Below are 15,331 nucleotides of genomic sequence, written 5' to 3'. Positions count from 1 at the left end.
AAACAGTTCACTTCCCAGATATCCACCAGGGATCTAACTCATCTTCTCATGCTAGGTTTTCGTGGGTTCTCAAGATCTATATTATTGCAGAGCCATGAAAAACTTTTTTTGGCAGAAGATGAAAACAGCAAAATACAAGAGCAGCAAAAACCATGGTTTCTATTGATTGACCAAAAAGATGAAGAGAGCAGTTCTAAAATAGCCATTTATCAAACACGATGTGCCTCCTTTGACTTAGCCAGAAGCCCCTTATCGCTTCCACTGAAGAGAAAATCATGCATGTGGTTGCTTCTTGGCATAGAGAGGAGAGAAGAGCAAGGAAATTTCAGTCTACCACTGTTTCCTAAGTTTGTTTCATCTGGAAAGCACCAGTAGTAATTGTAGTCTACATATATTTTATAACCAGAGAAGACTAATACATACGCCTTCGATCAGCGAGAGGGGAAGAGGGAGAGCATGACGGGCTGAAACATAAAATTTCCACAGAAGATACAGAAAGAATCTGGAATCTCCTTATCATAATCAGACATTATCAGCATGAAACATCTGGATTCATTAACTTTTCTGTTCCAGAGCAAGTTCGTTTTTAAAAAAGCTAAACCCCATAATTACATGAGAATCATTTTTGTGATGGAGCTCAAGGAGCCAATATGTGAGGCTCTTCAATTGATCTAATTAACGGCTAATATCTGCAAGGGTAGCATTCTAACTTTAATTTGCCCTAGAAAATTTAACTACAATAGCGACGAATAAAAGAAAATTGTGGTTAAAAAACCATAGAGACGGATAACAGAATGAGAAACGCTAACATTTACAATACAAGAAATCAAAAGCCTCTACTTTTAGGGGCATCTCTGCGCCAAGCCTGCCCGGGTGAACCATACGCTTGCCCTCCACTAGATTGATAGGCAGGATGGCCATGGGGAACAGGCTGAGGAGCCACCCAGGCGCCTTGCTGCAAAGAGGGGGCAAGATTTTGTTGACCATGCATCATATTCACTTGAGGCATGGCTGGAGATGTTCCTAATGGTGCCATTGTCTGATGTGCCGTTTGCTGCGCCATGTGGGCTCTTAGAACAGGCTGCTGCACACCATGCACATGGGTTGACTGAGGGTGTGTACGATGATGTTGGGTTTCTTCAGGGTGCCACTCTGGCATATCATCATCGTCATCGTCATCATCATTCCATGGCTGCATTGGTGGAACATTAGTTTTAGGTTGGCCATATCTGTGTACAAGCTCCCTCAAATCTACGGGACGAGATGGGGTCTGGGGATATGGTGAATTGAGAGGGGGCATTCCCGATCCCCTACTTGGATTTTGGTTTGAAAACTGCGACCTTGATACCATAGAGTTACTAGAAAAGTTGAACTCAGGTAAATCATCCTCATCCCGGCCAGCTGGTGGGCCAAACCCAGGAGGCACATCATCATCGTCTTCATCAGGTTGGGGGTTGGGATAGGCTCCGCTACGAGGAGGCAGGGGATGTTTTGATGCAATATTCACATTCATATTAGTGTCCTTTTCTTGGTGCTTCCTAGAAGTGAAGTGTTGTTGCTTTTTTGAGCTGTGTTTATGGTGTGATGCAGAGGTGGGTGATATTGTTGACGTTATTTGAGCTTTTCTCCATACAATAACACCAATTAGACCATTATCAACAGCATTAAGGGCCTCAAGTTGGTCCTTTGGGAGGACCTTGATGAGCCTTTCACGTGTCTTTAAATGAGGTGGGCATAAATAAAGTTCCACTCCATGAGCAGGCTCAGCAAAACCCACTCTCTCATCCAAAACATAGGAATCCGCCACCTGCAGCAGGCAATTTCAGCCACAACTTTACAACTGAGAAAACCAGCTGAAGAGTGATCAAAGGCAACAGAACTTTTCACGTTTCTTACCTCTCTCAGACTTTCCCTCTCACTTTCCGTGGACCCCTCCTTGCAAACGAAGTGCACGACCTGCAAGAGCAAGAGACAATTTATTTAGCAACATGAGAAAGTAAACGAGGCCTTTTCAAGTTAAGCTAGAATAAAAAAAGATATATATAGATGCTCCCTATGGCATCAGATTTCATGGGCAAAAGGGGGTGCCAGACACTGACAAGATTCAACCATGCTGTGGCTATATCAAATTCAGTAGTTAATGGACTCCAAATATATTTTATGTTCCATCAATATATCCCGAGTACAAGAGTATTATGGATCTGCTAAGATTTCTGGGAAGATCTCCTAACCAAGCAATGGCATCCGTTAAATGAATATTCCAGGATGATTTAGCATCTTTGCACTCTTTCCTTTGGAAAAGGGAAAGAAAAGCTTATCCCTGTTCGTTCTCATCCAGCAGGCAACAAATGAAAGCAACTATCTTTTAAGCATAGTTTTACTGAGAAACGCTAAAAACTAAACTAGTTATTGTTTGCTGGAGACTTGAGAACCAACGGCAAGTGGCGTTTCACTGATTCTGCAACTTTTTTGCCCATATTATTTGTCCCAGTAACTAACTTTATTCGGCAATTGAAAAATCAAATAATAGGAGGTAAAATTTTGGTTATTCCTTTATATAAACTTTTATCAAGCCATCCAATCAAACAAATTCTTATTAAGATGTCGTTCACCACAAATGTAACGGCCAAATGCTGCAGAAACAGTTGAGTGGGATTAATAAGCAGGGATAGAAAAATATCCCCCTTTTCTGGACAAAAGTAGCATAACTGAAATTTAGTACAGCAAAAAGAAACTTGAGATACCATAACAGCACGACTTCGGGACATCGGAAGCTCCTGGAGGAACTTCTCAAATGCATCAAGTCTGACTCTCCCTTTGACCTCAACGAAGCCAGACCACTCTTTTGCAGATGTTTTGTCACCACTGCAGCAAGAAAATCAGATCAGCAAAAAGTAACAAGCTTCACAATGACCACCACATAATTCATTAGAAACACTACCCATCCAGTGTAATGCATGCTTGGACAGCGGGAAATTACAGGTTTTATTTCGTATGTAGTGACCCCATAAAATATGATGAGAGACAATTTCAATGCTATATCTGTATCACAAGCAAAAGTTTAATAGGCAACTGCATATATGCTATTAATGCTAGGTTACAAAAACACAAACCTTTTAAAGATGCCAATAACCGAGGCCATGATGGAAATACTCAGCTGAAGTAAGCCTTCCCAGACATGTTCCCCCTTGGATAAACCAACAGAGGGTGTCGTTTCTGATTCTACATGAATGTTGACGGATTTCCCATTAGCTTCAGGTGATGTGTTAGTTACCTCGACATTATCAGATTTTTCTGCAGTGCTGCCAACCAGATCCTTTGCAGTTGCAGCAGGAGACTTAGCTTCTGACACATCCTGTGAGCCATCATTGTTGGAGCTGGGTGTTGCTTTTCCCGCATCCAAGGGTAAATTTTCAAATGGTGGTTCAGAATCAAGGGATTCCATGAATTCATCTAGAGAGACAATTGGAGGAAGAAAGTCCGCATCCTTCAATACATCATCCACCATAAGTCCTTGCATCAAATCGGTCCCTTCACTTGAAGGAATTGTAAGCGTATATGAACCCTTCTTGTCTTCTAAATTTCTCTTGTCATCAGCAGCATTCACTTTGTCTTTCATTTGATCAGATTTGGAAAGCGGAGAGGCTTCCTTCTCTTCTGATTTTGGTGGCGTCTGCGTAAATGAACTTGACCCAACAGCAACCTCCATTGTGACACTATCTTGTTCAACTTCAACTTGAAACTCACCCTTGTGAGTTTTCTTCACCAAACGTCTGATATCAACATCTGAATCAGGCAAAACCACCATTTGAGCAAGCTCCTCTGCTTTTGCCATCCGCCATTCTGAAAGCTCCTTGGATGCAAGTTCCTCCGCGGTCATAGAGCAGAGCCGCCCTGGAGTAATCTCTCCTGACATAACTTTTTCTCTCAGTTCCGGATTACTACGATCCTTCAAATTGAACAATAGAGACCTGCCCTTCTCCTTGTACTTCTTGTTCACTCCTCCAAATAACTTGAAGAGTTCTGCTTCAATTTCAGAAGCCAAAAATTGGGGATCCTGGATTAGTTTTCCAATATCTTTGCTGATATGCTTCTGGCCTTGCTGTGTTTCAGCAGTTTCAATCTCCTTTTTCTCTGCCATCTCTGCATCAGGTTCCAATACCCAGGACAATCCATTTCCCTGCAACAAATCATCTTTTACAAAAAAGCTGTCACTAAATGAAACATCCTCATCACGGAAAATGACACTGGATTGTAATCCCTGTCCATCATGGTTTGAGGTCTGTGTTGAATAACCAGCATTTCCATTAGTGTTCGAAGTTTCCTGAGATGTCTTTGGGCCATCAGAATGGTTTTGGGTAAAAGAATCGTCCTTAGTGGGCAAGGATTCCTTGGGCTCATCAGACATATGGTCAACAGTACCAGCAGCACCAGGGGTTTGTACCATAGGTTGAGTCTCTTCGTGTTTCTGTGCTTGAGCACTTGCAGCCTCACCTTCAGAGTTCTTTCCAGAACTTAAGGTTTTATCCTTCTGTTGAGAAACCAGAGCCAGTGCATCTGCTAGTGATTGCCTTAGCTTGGACCTCACAGAATCAGTCTCGTTGCGAGCCCTTGAAAATGGCAGCATCTGTCCAGTTTGATTTTTCTGAACTGGTGATTGCTGTGGTCCAGCTTTACTAGAAGCTGGCCTCTTAGATGGTGCTTGAGGACGATTTGTCCCAGAAGTATTTGGTGCTGGAGTTGGCAGCAACCACGGCCTATGTTCCATTTGCGCTACCCGCTTGGGAGGCATTGATAACTTCTGTGACATAGAATTGTTGGATGAAGGTTCCATTGGGGCCTTTCGCTTGCTCAATAGTGATGGCTGCTGTGATCCAGAAGAATGAAACATGGTATCCATGTCTCCCAGTTGCCTCTTAGGTAAGAATTTCTCAGGTATCAAATTGTATGCGCGTGGTTCCATATGTCTTGTTTGCATATTTGGTACAGAGAAATTCTTCAAAGCATTGTTATTAGACATAGGCTCTGACAACTGTACTTGGTTGCTTGATATTGACATCTGCTGTGATAGTGCGTCAGTTGAACTTTGTCCCAGTCCCATCCGTCCCATTTGCATGTCCGGCATGGACATCTGTTGTAATGCAGGATCATGTATTCTGGATTCCATCAACCCCATTTGCATTGATGAGTCCAACTTGTTTGAAATGTGTTCCAGCTGACCCATTTGGATGCTCTGTACTGATAATTGCTGTGATACTAGATTGTTGGACATGCTAGGAAATCAGCATAAAAGGAGTGCAAAAGTCACTGCAATACAAAGCAGTCACTATTAGTTCCTCAACTTAAGACTGATAAAAGTCAATGTTACATGTCTAGATCATTCAGAATAGAGACATCAAGGTTCCAAGAAAAAAAGATCACGTGAAATATTTAGATCTACATCTTTTTACTACAATAAAATGTCACTCCAACAGGCACGAGTGCCAATAACCTACATGACTTGTTTTTGGACGGTAAGCTGCAAGGAATCTTCAAATGTGTTTTCATCACTTGGTGGTGGAATGCCATTGCAAATAATTACTCTTATGAAAAGTACATGATTCAGAGAATCAGAGTCATGTATAATGGCATCCCACAGTAACAAGGAAAACGGAGTAATTTTGTTTGGAATTCTCAGAAGAGAAACATGGATTTTGAAGATGATTTCTTGAAAAAATTAGCATTTTAAATGTCACAAAAATCCTTTTCAATTAAATATCAACTTTTAATCTCAAAAGCATTGCCATCTCTAAAATCAGTACTGACACATTTTACATAATTTACCAAGATTTCTTGTCTGAGTGAGCTCTCAGAACCAATTAGACTTCATCCAACTTTTTAGCTGATGAAATTATATTTCTTAAATGAACAGGTGTTGAACAGGAAGTCAGTCATCTGGCACGATAACTCTTTTTTGAAGGTTACAACTAATGAAATTTTTACACAAATGACATTCTGTACTCTATATTCTTTGCCATAGCACACAGCAATGGCTGGTTTGAAATAAAATTAATAATCCAAAGCTCTACGTCGATTGGCCACAATAAGAGGATTACAAGGAACCACTATAGCTAGTAAAAACGATCAGAAATTCAAGTAAAATACAGCTTTCCTTTGAAAATTTTCCAGCTTTAAACCTCTCCTTTTATTTATTTGAAATTTATCAGCAATGCTGAAGTGATTTAATTTTACACAAAGATGACTGCAATGATTCATTTCATCTTTTGATCACCACACATGGCTTGTTCATTCATATCAAAGAGATTGTGCGAATGTACAGCTATTAGACACACAACGACAGCATGTAAGCCGCATGCACAAGCACATGCCCATTTATCGACTACCAAATTTCCACAAGTATCAATTATTTATAGAGATAAAACTGCAAAAACCCAAAGAAATGTATTGAAATATAGATGAATCCATACAAAATGAGAAGCCATCGCCAAGTGCAAATCCCATCTAAGCAGGGTTCCAAGAGGGTGTGTTCTTGATACAGTCTCAACCTTCAGCACTTTTGCATGAAGTGGCTGCTCTCAAGACTTCACCCATGAACTTGCAAAACACACTTAGAATTGGCATCCCAGTGATTTTACCACTGCACCGCACAATGATTCCCATATCTTACAAACATGATAAAAAAAATCCACCAATCAAAAAAAGAAAAAAACTTTCCATATAATGGGCAAGTTCAAGGTAATTTTTTATAAGAGGAGATGCCACCCACAAGTTATAAAACCGCATGCAACATATTTGTTACGGTTACACTATAAAATTAGTCTCATTAAATAAAAAAAGGAAAGAAATCAGTACCAGAAAATCACATATCGACGAAAGAAACAAAAAGCTCAGTAAACTCTTATTATATCGAAATACCCTCAAAAAACAGCAAATTTCAATTCTAGTTAAACAATTATACAGAAACATTCAACATCAGAAAACCAAAAAAAAACTAATTAAAAATCTAATTAACTGTCTCAAATTTTCCAATCAGGTCAAAGGAATGAAGTAATCAACAAATTCGATTGGTAATCCCTAATTAAATTCACGCATCCACACAAAAAAAAGCAATCAAACTCGAATCAAGCTAATAACACATTTCTACAGTATACTCAAAACCCTAATTTCACATCAAAAGGCACCGATTCGCCTCTCGTGAAGCATAAAACGCATGCAAAGGGGGTATTGATTTCCGCTAATAGTGATGCAGCGGTAGTGAGTTCTACCTGATAAGAGAATCGCGCGAACTCAGTGAGTCAGAGAGAGAGACGGCAATATATAGAGAGAAAGGCTTTGGCTTTTAACTATAGAGAAAGAGAGAGAGATGAATAGAAACCCTAGAAAGCTAATCTGAAGAAGATAAATACGGAAGGCAATGAGTTTTGTAGTGACTTTTTATATTTTTTCTAGAAAGAGCTTAGGATGACACGTGGATTTTTCTATGTGATATAATGAGACCTCCTTAGAGCAACTCCAAGGGGTCTACTAAATTGGAAAAAGCGAAAAATTAATAAATATTATTTTAATTTTTTTATGTTTGTTTTATGTGTTTAAAAAGAAGTACTTAAATAAAATATCAAAAAATATTATTATTATATATTTTTTAAAAAAATAAAATCAATAAAATAAAGCTAATAAAAAAATAAATTGTACTTATACTATTTAAAATATTATTTTATCAATTTAACATAATATCTTTTCTTGAAAATGCTCATATTCACGTGATAATGACCTTCATTTCTTTTGGTGAATTATATTGATTGCATTGGTTTTTATTGAAATTATATTGATTACTGTTGTTTTTTTTTAATTGTGTAAGCCTACCATTATTTTTTAAAAAAATATATATATTATAAAAAAGAAAGTACTTTCACAATATTCTTTATCAACAAAAAAAAAACAGGAGAAAGTAATTATTGAAATAGTATTTTGTTTTATTTTTATTTTTATTAAATTTCAATTTTATGTTTTAATGTTTTATTTATTGAAGATTCAGTTCTTGTAAATTTTTTTCAATCTACTTTAACAAGGTTGTCTTGGACACATTATTTGTACCGTGGATTTGATAAATAGTTGACATGGTTTTTTTTTTTTTATTGTGTTTTTTTTTCAATATCATCATTCAACATTATATTAATTGAAAATTAGACTTTATAATTTCATTATACTTTATTTTTATGAGGTTATCTTCATCTCATGACTTAGATCACGATTTTAATAGATTAACCATGGTTGACTAAAGTTGTTTTTTTGTGTATTTTTTTAGTAAGTATTTTTTTCAATTTCATTTTCAATGCTCGGTTGATTGTGAATTGGATTTCATGATTTGTTTTAATTTTTTTTCTATTGGGTTGTCCTAATCTCATGACCCGCGTCGCAAGTTTGACAGGTTGACTCAGGTTATTTTTTTTGTTTTTTTAATTGATTTTTACAATTTCATCATTCAATATTGGGTTTTTTGAAATTTTGCTTCATAATTTGTTTTGATTTGTTTCTACATAGTTATCATGGTCCCATAACTCATTATGTGAATTGGTAAGTTGATCTAAGTCGATTCAATATGTTGTCTTTTTAATATTTATACAAAAAAAATCTCATCTTAAATATTTAATTTTAGTTAAACTATATTTTCATTGATCATCCAGGTTGTTTTTTGACCAACCAAGGAGATTGAATCACATCATATCAATCTAAATGGTTTAAATTTTTTTATATTAAAAGAACATTAGCAACACTTATATATTTTTTATATTAAAAATATTAATCTGACCCGCAATATAATTCAGACCAATGATATAGTAACTTAATATCTTAAATAAACAATTGTCTTAAGACAAATAAAAAAACAATTTAAAATAAAGAGAATTGTAATAATATTTTTAAATGGATCCCATATAAAAATATTTAGCTCGTTAAATCACTTGGGTCATCCAAAATAGTGGCCAGGCTCACCTAGTAGAGTCTCTTTACAGGTAAGGGTACGAAACAATTTTAATTTACAAATCAATAATTATAATTTAATTAACACTAAAAAAAATAAAAGAGTAGGGGAATATATGTTACCATTCTTTACAAAGTATTATTCACTATAATAGTTTTTTTTCTTTTTCTTATTCTTTTTTTTTTATTTTATTTTCAATTTCACTTCTAACTTTTAATGTTAGGTTTATTGGGGATTGAACTTTTATACTTTTTTTAATTTATTTTTGATGAGGTTATTTTAGGTTCATAATCTAAACCATGAATTTAATAAGTTAACTTAATTAAGTAGATTTTTTATCCCTTTTTTTAACTGATTTTTTTTCAATTTTATCATTTAACATTAGGTTGATAAGGGGTTAGACTTCATTATTTATCTTGATTTGCTTGTTGTGATATTATCCTCGTTTCATGACCTGGGTCATGGGTTTGGCAGGTCAACCTTGGCTGACTCTAGTTATTTTTATATCATTTTTAATCAATTGTTTTATAAAATTTCATCTTTTAACACTTGGTTGATTGAAAATTGAGTTTTGTAATTTGTTTCAATTTATTTTATATTGAGTTATCTTAGTCTCATAACCCAGATCGTAAGTTTAATATGTTAACCTAAGTTGACTCGAGCTATTTTTTTGGGTTCTTTTTTTATTAGTTTTTATTTTCAATTTCACCGTTCAACATTGAGTTTATTGGAAATTAAACTTCACAGTTTGTTTTGATTTACTTTCTATGAAATTATCATGATCCAATGACTCGATACGTGGATTGACAAGTTAACCAGGGTTGACTCAAATCGATTCAATATATTGTCGTCTCAATGTTTATAAAAAAAAATATCATTTTAAACATTTATCGTGCGTGAAACTATATTTTAATCGGTCATTTGAGTTGTATTTGAACCTACCAAAGAGACCGAGTCATATCAAATCAATTTTCACACAATTTTTTTTCTACTATAAAAAAAATTAGCAACGTCTAGACCTTTTTTTATGTTGAAAAATATGACCCTACCCACAACATATGCAGGTCAGTAGTTTAGTAAAACACTAAAGAGTGTAGGTTTTTCACTATGCACTCACCATTATAGATCCTCTCACATGCATTTTATTGTGGATCTATTGTTCAAAATTTTAATTTTTTCAGTTTCATTCTTAAATTTTTTTTCCCGCAAGTGTATTTTTTTTAAACGGGATGACATGTCATCCATTTTAATTGCAATAAAAAAATGATATAGGCACATGAGCCTTACAAAACAGGTCCAACTAGTTGGCTTGATTTCTATACCCAACAACAACACTTAGTCTTTTTTCTCATTTTTTCTATTTTTAAAATTATTGCTTTTAACATGTTTTTTTCTCAAATTTATCTTTTATTTATATTTAAATTAAATTAATACCCCCTTTATTTTATTTTTTGCTTATATAATCTCTTTTAAATTAGTTATTTTATATGTATTTTTTTTTTTAGATTTTTTGTCTTTTGAATAGATGAAATTAATTTTTTAAAATAAAAAATATTTATTTTCATATTATGCAACCAAGTCTCATAAATTTTAAACGGTAAACTGGCCGACGAATTTAATAATACTGTTTGTGACAGTCTTGGGATAACGCATCTTGATTGTGTTGCAACAAATTAACAATCCATGCCGACAAAATAGTAAGTGGCTGCACTGTCAAATCCATGCGGATATATCATTGCCCTCAAGCTTGTATTAGCTAGAAAATCTTCAATCCACAATAATATAAACAAACAGAACTCAAATCAACAGATCCAAGTGAGTTAACTCAGCTTTCAGTATTATAATTGGAAAGTTGTTCGAATTTTTGTTGCAAGATAGAATAGTACTACTCAGTGGTTGGGCTGTTTCGTAAACCATTGAAGAGATTGTCTGATCTAAGAAATTAAAGGAAAGGAGACAAGGAGGAGAAGCAAAAGCAGAGACATGCCAAATGGCAATTGTTTCAACTCTTTTGGTGGCTAAAGGGCAAACTGGAAAGAGAGTGCCACACCGATTCTTAAAAGAGATTTTTGATCCATGAGATTCATAAAAAGAGAAGAATGAAAATAATTTTTACAGCATAGTCAAAATCGTAATTATTTATGTATGATATTACTATTTTGTGTTATATAGAGGATCAAAACACTGCACCAGCCCCGTTTTCGACTCGTCTCTGGCTAGAACTTAACCCAGAGAGAGAACCTAAAAGACTTTCACCGACCTCACTCTTGCAAAGAGGACATGATGCATTGATCTTCAGCCACTTATCTACACACTCCTTGTGAAAGAAATGAGAACATGGCAGCTCCCTCAGCTCGTCATTGTTTGCAAATTTTGCCAAACAAATGCAGCAAACCTGTCACAGTTACAACATTAAATCATCAGTATTGATGTCAATAACAAGACCTGAGACAATGCACCATGAATATCACAACCAAGTATCTCAGAGGATCACAACAAGAATCCTCCAAGAATCTGAAAGCACTCACTGCATCTTCTCCCGAGATCACTCGTTCCTTTTCTGTTCCTGCAGCCACGACCCCACCATCACTAGCTCCTGCACTGCTATCCTCACCATTTCTATTTTTAATTAACTTAAACTTGTATGTTGGCAAGGCATCAATTGATTCAGTTGTGGCTCCCCTTGTCTGTGCCAGATCCTCTCTAAATCCAAGAACAGAAATTATACAAGGCAAGCAACAGCAGATTGTTGCACACAGAATGAAGGGCATAGCGTATCCGATACAGCTAAATGTAAGAAACACTATACATAACCTGCAATGTAAAAGGATGCAAAAATGAGGGTGAGCTCTCTCGGATGCCAGGTAGGAAAGGAGTGATGAATACAACATGACAATACCTGTACAAGTTTGGAGCCTCCTCAGCAGATGAGTGGCCTCCAAATATCCACACATTGCCAACCACAAACCAAACTGCGAAAAAGCAATCCAAAGCCATTTTGAAGTATTCCACCAAAACCTTGAGTCTGCAAGCAAAAACTATATTTGGAACCAGACATTTGTATGTTCAAATAAATTAAAGAAATTCGCTTTTTATTCATCAAAGGTTTCAATGACTGGCACAGAAATCAAAGCCAGGAGAAACCAAAGCATATCATGCTGAAAAAATAAAACACGCAATCCAAAGACCACTTCTCAAACAGCTGGTACACATGTGTGTTTGGTAATGCAGTGCAGGTGCTTTTATAAATGTGCGTTTGGACTGAAAAAAATCAAATTGATGCTTTTTTCAAGTTCTTTTCTATGTTTTCAGCATTAGCATATCAGAATCATCCAAAAGCATCAAATTGATGCCTTTACAGCCCAAATGCACTTTGAAAAGCACTTTCAAATGCAGTGTAGATGCATTACCCAAGACTACCTAAATAAAAGGCCAGTTAAAGATCAACCTAAAACAGGTAATCATTTTGAACTGAAAAAATGGTTGCTGTCAAAGAAGCACTGGAAAATCAGAAAAGGGCTAAGATGCAAATTCCCCGAGTCAAATTTCAACACCAATATGAATATAACACCAAACCCAAACCCAGCTGGTTTTTAAAAATTGACTTAAAGCCTAAGTGCTATAATTTCTCAACCTTGATGTCAACTATTTCAAAATAGAAATATCCATCCTTGCACCATCTCCACAAAAAGGAGGAAAATAGAAAGTTGGAATGCTTGCCATCAAACAAAAAAAAAGATTGAGATCAAGAAAAGAATTAGGAAAATCTGTATGTATCCATGTCTATTTGAAATATAGTAAGGGTAAAGGCCAAAGGATGAGACTGTCTCCATATTCTCTTTCCCAGGACCCACTTTGGAATGAACATAACTAGATAATTCCCATTATCTTTAAAAAATCATCTAAGAGTGGGCCAGTACGGATGGAAGATCAAAACCAACTTCATCATACCCAATGCATTACATGGGTGTCCAAACATTAAGTTAGCTTTTGTTACCAAATAATGTCCATACCCCTTCAAAGAAACATTGAACCTAGCATGGACTCCTAGCCCATGTAATGCAGCTACGTGCTGGGTTTGCACGAAGCTCCAACTGCAAAGTGCAAAGTAGCAAAAAATTGCATAAAACCAAACAAACTGGATGACACTGTAACCTTGTACATGCAATTGGACAGGACAAATTCATTTATCCAACATTGAAAATATAGTGTATCTGAGCAATATATGTTTTGAAGAGAAAAATGACAATTACAATGAGAAGTCATACCTTGCATTTAGTACTGCATTTTGGCTGCCTCTAGGTGAAGTAGTGGCAGATCGGCGATCATCGCTTTCTGAATTCCTACTGACTGATAGAGAAAATGGTCCCGCAGGAACATTAATATGTGCAGAACCCTGATGATTTTGAGCTGAGTCTTGCTCCAAAGACTGGTTACGATAACGATAGCGCCAGTAAAGAAGTGGCAGGGTTGCAACACATCCTGATGCATAACCAACAATCCATGCAAACAATGGTGCATGTGGATGTTCATGTCTCGACACAGACAAAACAACAATAGACGCAACAATCTGGCTCAGCGTGAGAACTAATTCAACAGAAATCCATAAACCTGAGTTCAAAGGACTCCTGCGTCGACGAGCTTCTCCTCTCCTTATTAATGAGGAGCTCCGAGAGTTTGTTCCATTAGACAAAGATGTTGAAGGCTGAGTACTGGGTGCTCTCACACCACTTGAAGGTCTGTCCTCATGTGATGATGCTTCCAACCCACTTGAAATTCTATCATGAGATGGTGACCCAGGAACCTCAATGTTTCTTGGTATGTCAATAATATGCGCACTACTGTTAAGATTCTCTGGCCGCTCCATTAACAATGGGAAAGTGTCAGTCTGACTTTCAGAATGTAGTTCCGTTGAGGGAACATCCATCTAAGTCCACAACACAGCTAAAAATGACGAAAGCATAGAATCACCAGGACAAAATTACAGCTTCAGTCTCCACTCCTGTCCCGAGATTTAACAAAGATATCCTACTGAAACTTAAATTACTACACACCACAAGCAGCAGATAATTTAACAATCCCGATTCTGTTGAACAAGAAAAACACAACGGTATCAGCATCAAGTATTTCTTAGCTGAGAAGGCTTAGCAACTCATTAATTCAACACAGAAAATTCAAGCCGCAATCCAAACATCCTAAGAAACCACTTGGCCCAGCTAACTAACTTAAATCATGAAAAGTCAAATGACCCAAAATTCTTAACTTCTATCTTCATGCGTTTTCTTCAAAACCCAAATATTAAAGATCAAAAACTTGTGCTTTCGACCACCAAAAAACGCTAATGCCGAACCTTTTCTTCCAAAAAATGAAAGATCAAAACTTTCAATCAGTTACCTGTTCAAGAACCCAGAACAACACCGACCCCACATTTAGTATCCAATTAAGTACTCAATTACCATAAATTCTATCTCAACCATGTAAATTGTATTAAAAACTAAATAAAAATTTCGCTAGATTTATTTATTTTTTAAAGTAACTTTCCCATCAATCCAGTTTCTTTGATTAATTCACTCAATTTTCTCAATAACCACACAGATTATTTAATATCATTAACCATTAATTAATCTAAAACAAGACAAATTTACCGCTTCCAAACAAATCCCCAATTATGACAAAAAAAAAACCTAATTTTCAAAAAGGTTGACTAATCACGAGGAGTGATCAAGTAGATACCGAAAAGAAGTTGAGAACGGCACGCTTTTTGGAGGAAGAGAGAAGATCGTAACGTACCAGATGGAATTGGAGCTGAAGAGGAGAAGAAAGACGAGAACGGTGTCGCTTTGGTGCAGAGAGTGAGAGAGAGAGAGCTGGTAGCTTTGATATTTTTTAAAAAATAAAAGGAGAGAGAAACGAAAAGATAAAGAGTCAGCTTTGGACCTCCATTGCTTCCCTACCTTGTCTGAGAATATTTTATGTTTTTTTTTTATTATTATTTATTTATTGAGGAAACGAATTTCTTCTTTTTGTTCGTTTCTTTTCTTTTGAAGAGATATTCCATGAATCAATGGGGGACTTCGTCGTGAGTAAAGTATTTATTTTGCCCTTATAGTTTATTAAATGTTTCATTTTGACCTCTATAGTTTGAAAAGTATTTCAATTTCAACCACCCTATTAGCAGCTTAACGATACCCTAAAGCATGTGAGGTTTCAAGTTCCCAGGTCCCTTCATTTGTCAATATTAGAGTATCAAATCCATCGTAACAAGAACTTTATTTATTATCCTCAATAAAATGCATGTTCTTATTCAATACTAGATACAATTCAATACCAATATATATTACAAGAATAAAT

General features: G+C 36.0%; 2 protein-coding genes across 4 annotated transcripts; both read right to left on the bottom strand.

Annotated features, from left to right (window-relative positions):
• Nucleotides 1–622: 622 nt before the first annotated feature.
• LOC133688633 (uncharacterized) lies at nt 623–7,423 on the bottom strand. Of its 3 annotated transcripts, none has more exons than XM_062108193.1 (6): nt 7,266–7,413; nt 6,468–6,662; nt 3,114–5,307; nt 2,745–2,865; nt 1,897–1,956; nt 623–1,807 (listed from the first exon to the last, which is right to left on the bottom strand). In XM_062108193.1, the coding sequence occupies exons 3-6, from the start codon at nt 5,270–5,272 to the stop codon at nt 827–829; spliced, it is 3,321 nt and encodes a 1,106-aa protein (XP_061964177.1). In that variant the 5' UTR covers nt 5,273–5,307; nt 6,468–6,662; nt 7,266–7,413; the 3' UTR covers nt 623–826. The 3 variants fall into 3 exon arrangements, with proteins under 3 accessions (XP_061964177.1, XP_061964178.1, XP_061964176.1); XM_062108194.1 differs by having other exon boundaries at nt 6,468–6,637; XM_062108192.1 differs by lacking the exon at nt 6,468–6,662 and having other exon boundaries at nt 7,266–7,423.
• Nucleotides 7,424–10,989: 3,566 nt separating this feature from the next.
• Nucleotides 10,990–14,970, bottom strand: LOC133690148 (E3 ubiquitin-protein ligase At1g63170). The gene is made up of 5 exons (XM_062110359.1): nt 14,771–14,970; nt 13,249–14,066; nt 11,880–12,005; nt 11,509–11,794; nt 10,990–11,375 (listed from the first exon to the last, which is right to left on the bottom strand). Exons 2-5 carry the CDS (start codon nt 13,905–13,907, stop codon nt 11,157–11,159), a joined length of 1,290 nt encoding a protein of 429 aa, XP_061966343.1. The 5' UTR covers nt 13,908–14,066; nt 14,771–14,970; the 3' UTR covers nt 10,990–11,156.
• Between the last annotated feature and the right edge of the window lie 361 nt (nt 14,971–15,331).

Source organism: Populus nigra, chromosome 3 (genome assembly GCF_951802175.1).
Source record: "Populus nigra chromosome 3, ddPopNigr1.1, whole genome shotgun sequence".
Taxonomy (NCBI): Eukaryota; Viridiplantae; Streptophyta; class Magnoliopsida; order Malpighiales; family Salicaceae; genus Populus; species Populus nigra.
The sequence above is the reverse complement of the archived record's forward strand: the minus strand, read 5'-3'. Positions and strand labels throughout refer to the sequence as shown.

Coding starts and splice junctions, on each gene's coding strand:
- LOC133690148 (XM_062110359.1), bottom strand. CDS start 13,907: ATGGATGTTCCCTCAACGGAACTACATTCTGAAAGTCAGACTGACACT. Junction 12,006..13,248: donor AATGCAGTACTAAATGCAAG/GTATGACTTCTC, acceptor TTTTGCTTGCAG/ACTCAAGGTTTTGGTGGAAT. Junction 11,376..11,508: donor TGATCTCGGGAGAAGATGCA/GTGAGTGCTTTC, acceptor TAACTGTGACAG/GTTTGCTGCATTTGTTTGGC.
- LOC133688633 (XM_062108192.1), bottom strand. CDS start 5,272: ATGTCCAACAATCTAGTATCACAGCAATTATCAGTACAGAGCATCCAA. Junction 2,866..3,113: donor GTTATTGGCATCTTTAAAAG/GTTTGTGTTTTT, acceptor TTCTTGCTGCAG/TGGTGACAAAACATCTGCAA. Junction 1,808..1,896: donor AGAGGGAAAGTCTGAGAGAG/GTAAGAAACGTG, acceptor TGCCTGCTGCAG/GTGGCGGATTCCTATGTTTT.